Raw genomic sequence first — 12,180 nt, forward strand, 5'->3', positions numbered from 1 at the left:
GCAGATGAGGAAGTATGGCTGAGGTTCCAGAACTGCTGAGCAAACATGACTGTTTTATCATCTGTGGGTACTGGGGACTCCAAAAAATAAGGCCATAGGGGATCTGACTGCAGTATCAACTGCTCTACTGATGCCCTGCTGTAGCTGTGTGTCAGTGATTTGGTATCTGCTTGTAATTTCATGGTGCCTCTTCCTTTTCAGGAATCTCCGGACAGTGGAAGGATCTCCATATTTTACAAACTACCTAGAAATCGTATTTGATCTCTATGTGCTGGTGACGACAGCCAACAGCCCTGACATCATGTATGTACCCTGCTCTGCAAATACCAGGCGATCTAGGTGCACGACAGTATCTCTGGGCGACAGGGAAGCACTGCATAGTGCATAGAACTGGAGCAGCAGTCTAGGGCCCAATTCAGAGCTCGCTGCAGTAGAAGGAAAGACACGCTGAATCTGTCACCATATTTGACATAAAAGGATCTCTCTGTTTTCTGGGTCTTTAAATCACAGATGATAAAATCTAGGAAATCAGGGAGTCTCAAACAGCACAGTACTTCTAAAAGCCTCCGTGTACTGTGTGATCCGACTGGCTTGGGTGGACTTTGCATGTGGGGAGGTGGGAGCATTTAGCCTTGCCCTGATGCTGAGTGGCTTGACTTGCTCCTCACCTTGCACTGCAGTGGGGACTATTCCCACCTCCAGGCAGCACCCAAACCCTGATGACAGTTTTGTGGCTTTTTAGCCTTTAATTCAGCGTTGCATTTACCAGTGAGAGTATATCTCTTCCCTCCCCCACACTAGCACCTGCATCCCTTGTACAATAGCCTTGGGACCAAGAGAGCTGGAGAGGATTGCAGCATGGGGTGTCCTCTGCTTTCCCTAGAAGGGCCAAATTCTACACTCCCCTTCCCACCCACCCCATCCACCTCATTAGCAGTTGCAAATGAGCACCCATGGGAAGAATTCTCGCTCAAAGAACATGCTGTCTGTGATTTCTTATGGAGTGATTGACTTGTTGAATTTCAAACTGACCTGCTCCAACGGTGCATTCAGTCTCATGCCTAGAAGGTGCGATGTATCCTGAGACAGCATTTTGGAAGCTGTCCCAGAGGTTTTATTGCTCTATATGAATCCCTGCTTTCACTGTAGAATGACTAAAGCCACTCTCTCCCCGTCTAGGATGCCGGCCTTTGACTTCAGTTGGTGGTATTCCCTGTTCTTCATAACCTATGTAGTAATCAACACCTACCTCTTCATGTCTGTCTTCCTGGCTGTTGTGTACAACAATTACAGGAAACATTTAAAGGTAAAGTGTGTGTGTGGAAGAGTATCTCCTGAACTGGGCACAGCAATAACACAACTATACCCATCACTGCATGGAGTGTTCTGCTTTAACAACATCTGTTTCCTCTTCCGGTCCTCTGAATTTCAAGTGTTTGTGAATCCAGTGCAGAGTCCGACTCCCAGTGCTAGGCCACTAAATCAGTGGGACGGTGGTTTTTTTTTGTTTTTGTTGTTTGTTTGCTTGTTTTGGTGCTAGAAAACATCAAGTGGGGTTTTGGTTATCCAGTTTAGAGCCCTTCTTCTGGTACTGCTGTAAGGTGCTAGCATTACGGCAAATCTCCTGTTACTGCCTGGTACTGGGGTTGTACCGCAACGTTGTTCAGTGCGGGGGTTGGAAAGAGGGGAGAGACTCGCCGAGCATCTGCGGGGAAAGGATCCTCAAGGCAATGTCCTGCAGCCAGCCACTCCTCCTTTCTAGGGGACAGTATGATTAATCGGCTGCTGATTCTGAGCCATCCTTTAGAGCCATTTAATGAGGTTTCCATATGTCACTTCAGTTATACTATCACTGAGAGACCCTATGGGATTAGGCTTGGTATAAACCTGTGGAAACACGGGCCCTGCCCTGAAGAGCTTATAGTCAAAGACCAGGTGGGGAGAAGAGGGAAGCTCTCTAGGCAGGGACTGTCTCCCTGTTCTGTGCCTGTCTGCCCAGCACCTAGTACCACGGGGTTCTGGCCCATGCCTGGGGCTCCTGGCTGCTACTGCAATAAAAATAAACAGCACAATACAGAATGATTTAACACAGATAGTGCCGTGACCACCACTTCTGTTGACTTCTCCCAGTAAATGTCCCGTGTGTGTGCTCATCAGTAGACAGGGTGCAGTGATCTGTGCACTGTTCCTGCTAAACATTAGGCAAACCTCCCTTCTGGAATGTCTCTACTGGGAAGACAGCTGCTATCCAGTAGCAACTCTACGTACTGTGTGGTTGCTCTGTAACAGGTCGGCAACCTGTGGCACACATGCCAAACACGAGCTGATTTTTAATGGCAAGCTGTTCTCTGCCAGGTCCCAGCCGCTGGCCCCGCTCAGCACCCGCTGCCAAACCCAGGCCGGGACCCCGGCAGGCTGTAGAGTGCCGTTAAAAATCTTGCCCGCCCCGGCCCTCTCTTCTCCACTCTCTCCCCCCCCCCCCACACGCACACATGTGGGGGCAGGGTGAAGAAGCTTGGTCCTCCCTGCTGCAGGACAGGCAAGTTCCTCTTCCCCCAGCCTGCTGGGTTCCTGCCCCTCCTCCTCTCCCTCCCTGCCACCGATCAGCTGATGGCCCTTGCGAGGGAGTGGGAGAAGCGGAGCCTCAGCACTCTGGCTGCTCCGGGGAGGAGGCAGAGAAGAGGTGGGGATGGGGGCTTGGGGAAGGGGGGGTGGAATTGGGGCATATCCCCTCCAGCCCTCTGCCGTGAAACCGCTCTGGGCAGGAGGCTGGAAGCACCCCCACAACCCCAGCCCACACCCCCAGCCCTCTGCCCTGATCTCTGCACCCCTTGCACACACCCCCACATTCTTACTCCCCACTGTGAGCACCAAACAGGAGCTCCTGGACCCCTCACACCAAATGGGAGCTGCCCAGATAAGCACTCCACACCCAAACCTCCTGCCCCAACCCTAAGCCCCCTCCCTCATTCTAGCTCCTGGCCTGCTCCTTCACCCCAACCCCAGCCTGCTCCTTCACCCCCAGCCCTGTGCTCAGTGCACTCCCACCCTCAGCTCAGTGCAGACAGAGAGGAAGAGACTGGGCTAGAACCAGGGGGAAGGTAGGTACCCACTCTATGGGCAGGGCCGGGATCCCAGACTGGCAGCAGGCTGAGGGGGCCAGGACCTTGGCCGGCAGGAGCCGGTGGACAGAACCCCAGACCGGCAGGGGGTTGAGTGGCAGCAGGCTGAGCTGCTCAGCCCACTGCTAGTCTGGGGTCCCGGCCGCCCGCCCCACTCAGCCCACTGCTGGTCTGGGCTTCTGGCTGCTGGCCCCTTGCCAGCCAGGGTCCCAGCCGCAGGCCTCGCTCAGCCCACTGCTGGCCTAGGTGAACAGAACCCCAGGCTGGCAGCGGGCTGAGTGGGCCAGCTGTGTAAGATCAGCATTTTAATTTAATTTTAAATGAAGCTTCTTAAACATTTTGAAAACCTTGTTTACTTTACATATGACAATAGTTTAGTTATATAATACATAGACTTATAGAGAGAGACCTTCTAAAAAACGTTAAAATGTATTATTGGCATGCAAAACCTTAAATTAAAGTGAATAAATGAAGACTCGGCTCACCACTTCTAAAAGGGTGCCGACCCCTGCTCTGTAACATACCCTTAAAGCACTGACAGGAGGACAGAGCGGGGGCACTATATTCAATAAGAGCAGCGTACATCTTCCCTCTTCCAGTAGCACCCACCACATTTTGGGGTAACTGAGGACACTGTAAGCATGTCTAGTGCTTGCAATTATAGGGCTAATGCTAAAAGTTCCAGTGAACTTTCATAAATAGACTAACCTTCCTCTCTTATAGGCAAGGTCTCCTGCCATATGCACTAACAGGAGGCCACAAAAACCATCCCTGCATGTTGTCTGCTGGGCAGACTGCCTAGTGGAGGTAGGGCACAAAGTTGGCTGGCTCTTCTGCCCAAATTCCTGGAGCTAGCTGTTGGCAGGATCATCTCCCATCTGGATACCACAGAAATCGGACGGGTAGCTGCCGCTTTCCAAGTCCTCGCTTGTTAGTGTTGATGTGATGTCTAAATCGATTCCCTCTTCTCTTTTACTCCAACTTGAGGGCCTTCCAGTCCATGATAAAGCCCTTGTGACTCACCTCTCCCTGCTGTTTGTTACATATCAACACCCTTTTCTCCCCGTCCCAATTGCACACTATCTTCCAAGGTGTAATATAAGCCATCTAGATTTTTAATCTGCTAAGAGGTGTCCCATGGGAGCAAACTGTTGCAATGGATCCTACCTGGATATGTTTGGGAAGTTTTTGATAGACTGAGCAGGAAATAGGGGCTAGTGACATCTCTGCAGTGGAGGAGAGGGCAGGACTTTCCTGGTAGCCTGCTGCATCTGCTTCACAACTGTCCAGATGAATCACTCTGGACTATTGAAAAGAATAGGAGTGCGTGTGGCACCTTGGAGCATAAGCTTATGCTCTAATAAATTTGTTAGTCTCTAAGGTGCCACAAGTACTCCTATTCTTTTTGCAGATACAGACTAACACGGCTGCTACTCTCTATTAGTCACTCTCTGCTTCTCTGGCTGAATGTAGCGTTGTCAGCTGGGAACTTTTTTGCTCTTGGCTCATTTCCTATAGAGTCCTTCTTGGCAGTCTGGTATAGAAATGCAAGAACAAATCTGGTGTTCATGAATATCCCAAAACTATATTTAAGTTTAAAAATAAGTGGGAGATGAGAGAGAGAGAGAGAGAGAAACCCATCCTCCAGGTATCTGAAATCCATTGTCTCCTCCAGAATGAGATCCGCAAACTTGCTTACATGAAGCGTCACAAGATGGTAGAAGCCTTCAACATCCTAAAGGTCAAGGAGGGCACAGAGTTTGTTGTTAAAGAAGCCCAGTGGAAGCAACTCGTCAAACTAGTGGCCCCAGATATCAGCACTTCCCATCGAGAGCTCCTGTTGAGAGTATCCGATGATGAACAAAAAGGTTATGTAGGTGAGTAGCAGTAAACAAACACTTGTTGGGACGGGGTTACTGAAGTAGGGGAGGACCTTTTTGTTTAAGCAGTGAGATCTGTATTTTTCAATGTGCCATATGTAACCAACCTGAAGTGAATGCTGAAAACCTACCCATCTGGTCACTTGGCTTTGTGTGATTTGGTGACACTGTCAACCAGGCATATCCTGCTACCTCACTTATCTAAGCTTGTAGCACTCAGTTTCTTTTCACACATTCTTTCTACTTAATTCTAACACTTAAGCCACTTTGTTTCCATGCACAGAGTGTCTTAGAGCCTTCATGACCTCAAATTAAACTACATGATAAACGTGTAGGAGAATCTCCAAAGATGTTTGGCATTTTTAAAAAAAAAATTTCTCTTGCCATACAGATGAGGAAATCTGTGATTTTGCCATGGCTCTTAAGCTCAGGGATATAAATTCTCCTGCTGCCAGGCTGAGCCAACCTCTCAGTGCAGCGGGTTAAGAAAATAACCTGATTGGGGAAGTTTTCCTGCTGTGGGGTTTCTTGCACCTTCCTCTTGAGCATCTTGATCTCCTCTCTTCTAGAGACAGGATTCTGGGAAAGATGGAGCTCTCATCTGATGCAGTTTGGAAATTCCTATGCACTTTAAACGTGCTTTCAGATTTTCAGGCTCTATCTAGGAACAAACCTCCAATGAGGACTACTAAAAAGCCAGAATTTATTTTTCAGCAAATTCCTCAGTTATCACCTGTTAAATAGAAAAATGTTATTTGCAACCACTTATGTTAATGAATGGTGATTACTTAACTGTGGATGTGTGATTTGACCACTACATGTTTGCCTAAAGATTGGCCTTCTTGAGATGGGGTTTAAAATTTGGCAAGTAAGGAGTGAAATGAGTCCTATAGATGTGATTTTTTTTTTCTTTCTCTTTTCCTTCCAACAAGTCTCTTTACAACTTCATGCCACAGCTCCTTGCACAGGTTAAGAGGGCTCCTAGCTAGTATGGAGCTAGCATGGCTGAAGGAAGCTCCCCTTTTGCCCATGTGGTCAAGTCCTGTGTGTTCTCTGCATGTGGACAGAGTGAAGTACTGCTTTTTCACATAAGGACTGTATTTCTGCAAATATGAAATGCTGCCATTTATTATGATTGTAGGCTAATGGGCATCTTTCCTGTCCACTGCAGACAAAAAATCTTTTGTGCGTCTGGCAGACCTTCTGAACATCCAGGTGATTGCAATGAGGATACAAACCCATCCCCTAGAGCACTGGATGCCCCACGTGTATAACTCGGCAGTGAGCCTATTCATACGCAGCATGGTTCAACACAAGTAAGTCTGTCTCTGCCCTCACAATGAGCATCTCATAATGATGCTGCAAACCAGCATTTACCTCTGGACAAGTATTCACCTGAATGGCAGGCTGGAAAATGCCAGCACTGCAAGGGGAACACTACAAGTGGAATTTTTTCAGAAGCACTCAGTCTGAACCTAACTCTGCTCCCACTTGAGTCAACGGGAGTTTGATCCTTAGCTTGAGCAGGAGCAGTTAGACCAATGCTGAATGCTTCTGAAAAATCCCCATCTTCAAGTTCCAGTCCCTCTAACTCAGTTGTCTATAAGCCTTGAATGATGTCACAAGTATTATCAGCTTGTAGATCTGCATCAGCTTGTAAGTTCTGGCTTGAAAATAGTCTTGCTCAAAAGGAGTCTGAATTCAGGTATGAAAACCTATAATAACCAGCAGTCTCTGTTGTAAAGTGGTGTTACGCTCAGTTTCACCGACGCCTATTAAATTGGAATCAAGAGCTAATTTAGGGATCAGTCTGATGTTTAATTTTCTCCAATTCCTTTCTACTCTTCTGGGCAGTCTCACATCTATGAGTGCTGCTTGATTTGATGCAGACTGAACTTCTAGCTCTCAGTGATGTTTGATCTTGTCAACTGAGTATACACATTTGCGGTAACTGGCTTCTCAAATGTAAGGTTAAATTACATCAACTCTCCTAAATTCTCCATCGGGGAAAAGGGTGTTTAAACTGAAACACTGGCTGATGTATGGCAAAGCTGGTTTTGTAACTGGGTAATGGGGATGTGGATGGGAGAGTTGTGAGGCTTTCTAGGGGCATCCAGAACTGTATGTCCCTTTGTTACCTCTCTGCCTCAGCATCAACAGAATCTGCTGATGCTAAACTCAGTGACTGCTCCCTGCCACTCCCAGTTTAACTGGCCCCACAGATTCCTCAGGACTCCTCCAGGCCTAACTTTGCCTTGCAGATTAGTCCTTGGTGTGGATCCGTTCTCAAACTCTGCAGAAGTGTCTCCCTGCAACATTGAGCCCCATCACTGGACACTCACAAACTAGCAAGTCTGCTGTCTCTAAAGAGACCATGTACACACTAGCTTGCTTGATTTAACCAGGAGTTCACACTCTGCTTAATATAACAGCAGTGATTTGTGCTTATGATAAAACAAGAAGCTTATTAACCAAGAACTGAAAGGTGATGCTAAGCAAGACTAATGGACAGAAATGGTTATAAATAAGACAGAGGTATAACACTCCAAGTCACTAAAACTTAACAGGCTACAATCCTTTAAGATAAGAAAGTTACCTAAAGTGCCCATTCAGCAGCACCGACCCGCATGGTAGGGGATCCACCTTTTATGGATAAAAAGAATGCTGGACCCCTAAGTGATGGATAACAGAAACCTCTTTTTGCTTGTCCTTGTATTCCCCAAAGTTTGTCTCCAGAGTCAGGATGATGCAGATGCCAGTGTGTTCCCATGCTGATTTCACAACCTCCTATTAATTTGTTCTTCCTGTTTTTATCTCTGATGCAAATGAACTGCCCATTGAACATGGTGATGCCAGAGACCATTCCCATTAGAGATGGGGAGGTAACTCTTCTCCCTCTTGTCTGGAAGAAAACCTGGTTTTCCGTTTATTTGATCAGACTTTTTAAAGCATAATATCAACAAGCATCCATAATTCCTTATATAATACATGTATTTCACAATGATATTAATGACTAGTGTGCCCCTGGCTTTCATTTGATATCTTAAACAACATTCAGAATGACACAACAGTGGGCCTCTTGGCCAGTTAGCATTGAAGGGCTTTTAAGATCACAGGGGTATCTTCTGAGGGATTATTTATTTTATTTTTTAAACCTTCATAGGCAGGAGCAAACAAACTCCTTTTTTCTCCCCCTTCTTGCAGGGGCTTTGTTTGGACTTACGATGTAATCATTCTAATAAACGCCGTATTCATTGCTTTGGATGAGGAAAACCCATTGATTTCCTATGCAGAGTGGGTTTTCCTTTCTTTATATATCATTGAGATCCTCTTGAAAGTGTACACTTATGAACCCAGGGCATTCTTTGCAAAGACCCAGTTCTGGAACTGGTAAGTAGGATGCTGAGTTGTGGTGGTTTGGGGGTAGAAGGGATATGGGAAGAATGTCTTGCAACTTTCTTCTCTTCGCAGCCAGAGACTTTATATTCAGCCTCTTACTAGAATTAGATTCTTCTTGTAAAAACACCCAGTGCTAGACTGGTAAAGTTCATATTTGCATAACCAGCATATAACTAAAGCTATTGCAAACCTGAGATGGCAAGAGAAATGCTCTTAACTGAAACTGGAGTGCAGGATTAGAAGACTGGACTGGACTCTGGATTCTCTTTTCATGAAAACATACATTCCTTTTTAAACAATTGGGTTTGTGCTGCTTTTTTAATACTACTGCAGGAAGGTCTGGCAGTGGGGTGGTACCTCTTGTGTGTGTCCTCTTTGCCCTAAAAATACTTGGAATGTCGAGCCATGGCAGTCACTGACTTGCTGGCAGACCCATTGGGACTTGTAGGTATAAGAGTTTTTTTTATCTTTTAAAATGTGGTGTGGGACTTAAATACCTGTTGACTGTTGGAATGAACGGTTGTTTCTGTTAATACAAGAATCCCCTCACCCCTCTCATTAGCTGAGTTCTTCTCCCCCGTGATACTGGAACCCTGCTAGGTCTCCAGTTGTCCAGAGACTTGTAGCACAGACTGGGCCTGAATTTCTATTGTAAACAAACTAGTAAAGAACATTCTAGGTCTCCTTTCTCCCTATAAATGGGGTGGGGGAGGAGCATAAGCCATTTTTTCCCCCCTTGCAGGTCATGTTTGCAAACCACATGTCCAATGTAGAAACTTCGCTTAGTCCTGGATGGCTGTTTCAGTGCATGAAGTAACCCAAGGAGCCTTGACTAGGTCTGTTGTACTAGGCAGACTGTACAAACTCCAAATAAAATACAGTCCCTGCCCCAAAGAGGTCACAGTCCAGCCATTTAGGGCCCAAACGTGCAAATGCTCCAGCACATGAATAGTTCCTCTGACTCGGTAGGAATCCTTGTGTGCTTAACTTTAAGCACATGTTTACGTGTCTGCAGATTAAGGCCTTATATTGTGTCCATCACAATTAGTATCTAAATGCCTGCACTGCACTTCGATGTGCACTAGAATGACTCGTGTAACAGAACTCTTCCCCCTCAACACTAGGTTTGATACCTTCATCATTATTGCTGCTCTGGTAGCTACAATTCTCAACACTTCACTTAAATCAGGTAAGCACGGCATTGCCCTTTAAATCTTCTGTGGCATTAGCAGGCTGTTAATCTACAAGTGCCTGAGAAATTACGTGGTGGGGTTTTTGTTTAAGCTTTATCTCCTAATATCACTCTTGACTCATGGTTTCAATTGAAACTGCACGTTTTGGGGGAGGGGGAAGTATAAAAAGATTTAAATAACAATCCGTGGAAGAATGAATCCGTAACCTGTGCCCTTTGCGTAGGTAACCTTGTTTAGATTACAACATATTTGTGTTTGTTTCAGCTAAGTATGTAATAACGATGGAAAGGTATCCATTTTAAATTAAATACTACCTCTTCTATTGGACGGGCGCAGAAACAAACCCCTTTATTTTATTTTGGGTTTTGAAATACAAACCACCCATCCCCGTCAGAATCTGAAGTGTTGTGTATGCAATTCCGGAACATGTCTTTGAGGATGATAGAAATAGAACCTTTTGTGACGCACAACCATCTCGGGGCTCTGTCTCATTCTGCTGTTGTACTGTGACTGATGGGGGACACTTTCTGTGCTTTGCCTAGTGATTGCATTAGCCTTTGTCTTAGGCAAACGGGGAAGCATTGGAGATCATGTGTACTAAAAGCTGCTGGTGCTGCTTTCTTCCTCAGCAAGTCAATACAACAGCCAGCAAGTGCTGGATATTGTCTTCATACTGAGAGTCCTCCGGCTCATTAGGATTGTGGATAGCATTCAAAGGTAAAGAATGTAATGGGGCTGTAGCCCTCTACCACTGCACTGAGCTGATCTAGAGGCTGGCAGGGGACCAGGTCTCCCAGCTAGCTAACATCTGCTCAGCTGAGAAGATTGAGGCCTTGGTGACACACATTAGTGGTGTAGCTGGCTGCATCCATGCTGCCATATGGCTTTACAAGGGCTGCATGGCTTTACAAGGGGGCTTTGATACCTGGGTAGTTATTCCCATATGGGAAGGAGAATAAGCTGTAGTAGAATAAGGCATACCTTTATCCTGGTATAAACTGTGTCCTTGCTAAAGGATTTTAACACTATGTTGATGACACATCATCCCCTACCCAGCGTAGTTTGTACCAATGAAACTCAACTGTAGACTAGGCCTAAGGGCCCCACCAGCCCTTTCCTCAAACAGGAATAAGCCCACCACTCACTAAGACACCTAAGCGAGAGCCCACTAGAGCAGACACAGCACTGCCCCTGTGAAATTGGAAAGCCACACAAGGCCGCCCAGGGGCAGGCAGGCAAGCAAGCAGACGGTGTTAAACAGGATCAAGCCTACAGCTCAGCCCTGTTCCGTATTAATGTAGGACAGTGGCAGAGAAATGGCACCAACAACCAGCAGAGGCAAATGGGCCAGTGATCTCTCCGAGATCTGCCATCTCTTTTTTCTCTCTCACCCCTGCAAAACAAAATGGGGGACTCCATTGCTCAAAAAGGCACCAACTATCGGGAATTCCTGGAATATCTCTTTAAATAAGTGTCTAGGCATGGGGCTCTCATGACTTGTCTTGTTCTAGGTTCCGGGTCATCATGAATACGCTCATAAACATTGTGCCGACAATGCTGACCTTTGGTGGGCTGGCTCTGGTAAGCACCCTGGACGCTAACTCTGAAGTGCAGCAGTTCCTGCCGTAGCATGACCTTGTTTTCCTTAGAATTCTGATTTTTATGTTCAAGAGGTGAACTATAAAGCTTCAGCACGGTCACTATTCGGCCAGAATCAAGGCTGTATGGGTAGACCCAAATAGCTTTACACATAAATAACCCTGAAAATATTCAACGGTCTGGTTCTCCCTAGGTGCCAGTTCAGGACTTTTTTTTTTTCTTTTCTTTTCTCTCCCTCCCTCCCTCCCTGATGCTGCTGACCTATGCAGAATCCTGAATGCTGATCTGGGCAAGCAACTGACATGGAAACTCTTGATTTCTCCTCCCCCCCCCAAAAAAAATCTCCTGATAAATTGGAAATATTCAACTCCATCAACTTAGATTCCAGTTCAGTATTCTTCTCCCTCTGTTCTTAGTTTATTTTTAAACCTTACATGGAATCATTACTTCCTGGACTAAGTCTCTGTTTGAGGATGGCTGGTATTAGAAGATTAAAGTGTCTCAGAGAAGCCACAGTTGGCTCAAGTGGCCAGAATCTGGGAAGTGCATTGTGGAATGTGCACTGGGGAATTTGATGATGGAATCTTAAATGCTTCTGTACTCTGCTGGGTAAAGCTGTCACGTGACATTTCAATCTATGAGAATGGGTCTCTCTCTCTCTTCCCCCCCCCCCCACCCCCAGGTAGTATACTACATGTTTGCTATCATTGGCATGGAACTATTCCAGGGGAAAATCCAGTTCTTTTCCAGGAATTCCACTGCCCATCATGCCCTGGAGTGCGGAAACCCTGCTTTAAAAGATTCTCTATTTGCTCGAGCCAAATACTGCAAGAACAACTTCAATGACATCACATCTTCATTCATTGTTCTGATGGAGCTAACTGTTGTCAATCAGTGGCATGATATCCTTTCTGTATCTATAACACAGGGTCCAATCCAGAGCCCACCGAAGTCAATGGAAAGACGCCCCACACCATTGACTTCAAT

At 46.2% G+C, this 12,180-nt stretch overlaps 1 protein-coding gene across 1 annotated transcript in view; it reads left to right on the forward strand.

The window, feature by feature from the left end:
* Nucleotides 1-12,180, forward strand: part of LOC140909755 (two pore channel protein 2) — a 31,418-nt gene that overhangs the window by 11,805 nt on the left and 7,433 nt on the right. Inside the window, exons 7-15 of the mRNA XM_073339802.2 lie at nucleotides 202-303; nucleotides 1,180-1,306; nucleotides 4,798-4,999; nucleotides 6,174-6,318; nucleotides 8,207-8,392; nucleotides 9,526-9,590; nucleotides 10,224-10,311; nucleotides 11,106-11,175; nucleotides 11,876-12,095. Coding sequence (XP_073195903.2) covers nucleotides 202-303; nucleotides 1,180-1,306; nucleotides 4,798-4,999; nucleotides 6,174-6,318; nucleotides 8,207-8,392; nucleotides 9,526-9,590; nucleotides 10,224-10,311; nucleotides 11,106-11,175; nucleotides 11,876-12,095 — 1,205 coding nt within the window. The remainder of the gene's footprint in view (nucleotides 1-201; nucleotides 304-1,179; nucleotides 1,307-4,797; nucleotides 5,000-6,173; nucleotides 6,319-8,206; nucleotides 8,393-9,525; nucleotides 9,591-10,223; nucleotides 10,312-11,105; nucleotides 11,176-11,875; nucleotides 12,096-12,180) is intronic.

The sequence above is a fragment of the Lepidochelys kempii genome, chromosome 3 (assembly GCF_965140285.1).
Source record: "Lepidochelys kempii isolate rLepKem1 chromosome 3, rLepKem1.hap1, whole genome shotgun sequence".
Classification (NCBI taxonomy): Eukaryota; Metazoa; Chordata; order Testudines; family Cheloniidae; genus Lepidochelys; species Lepidochelys kempii.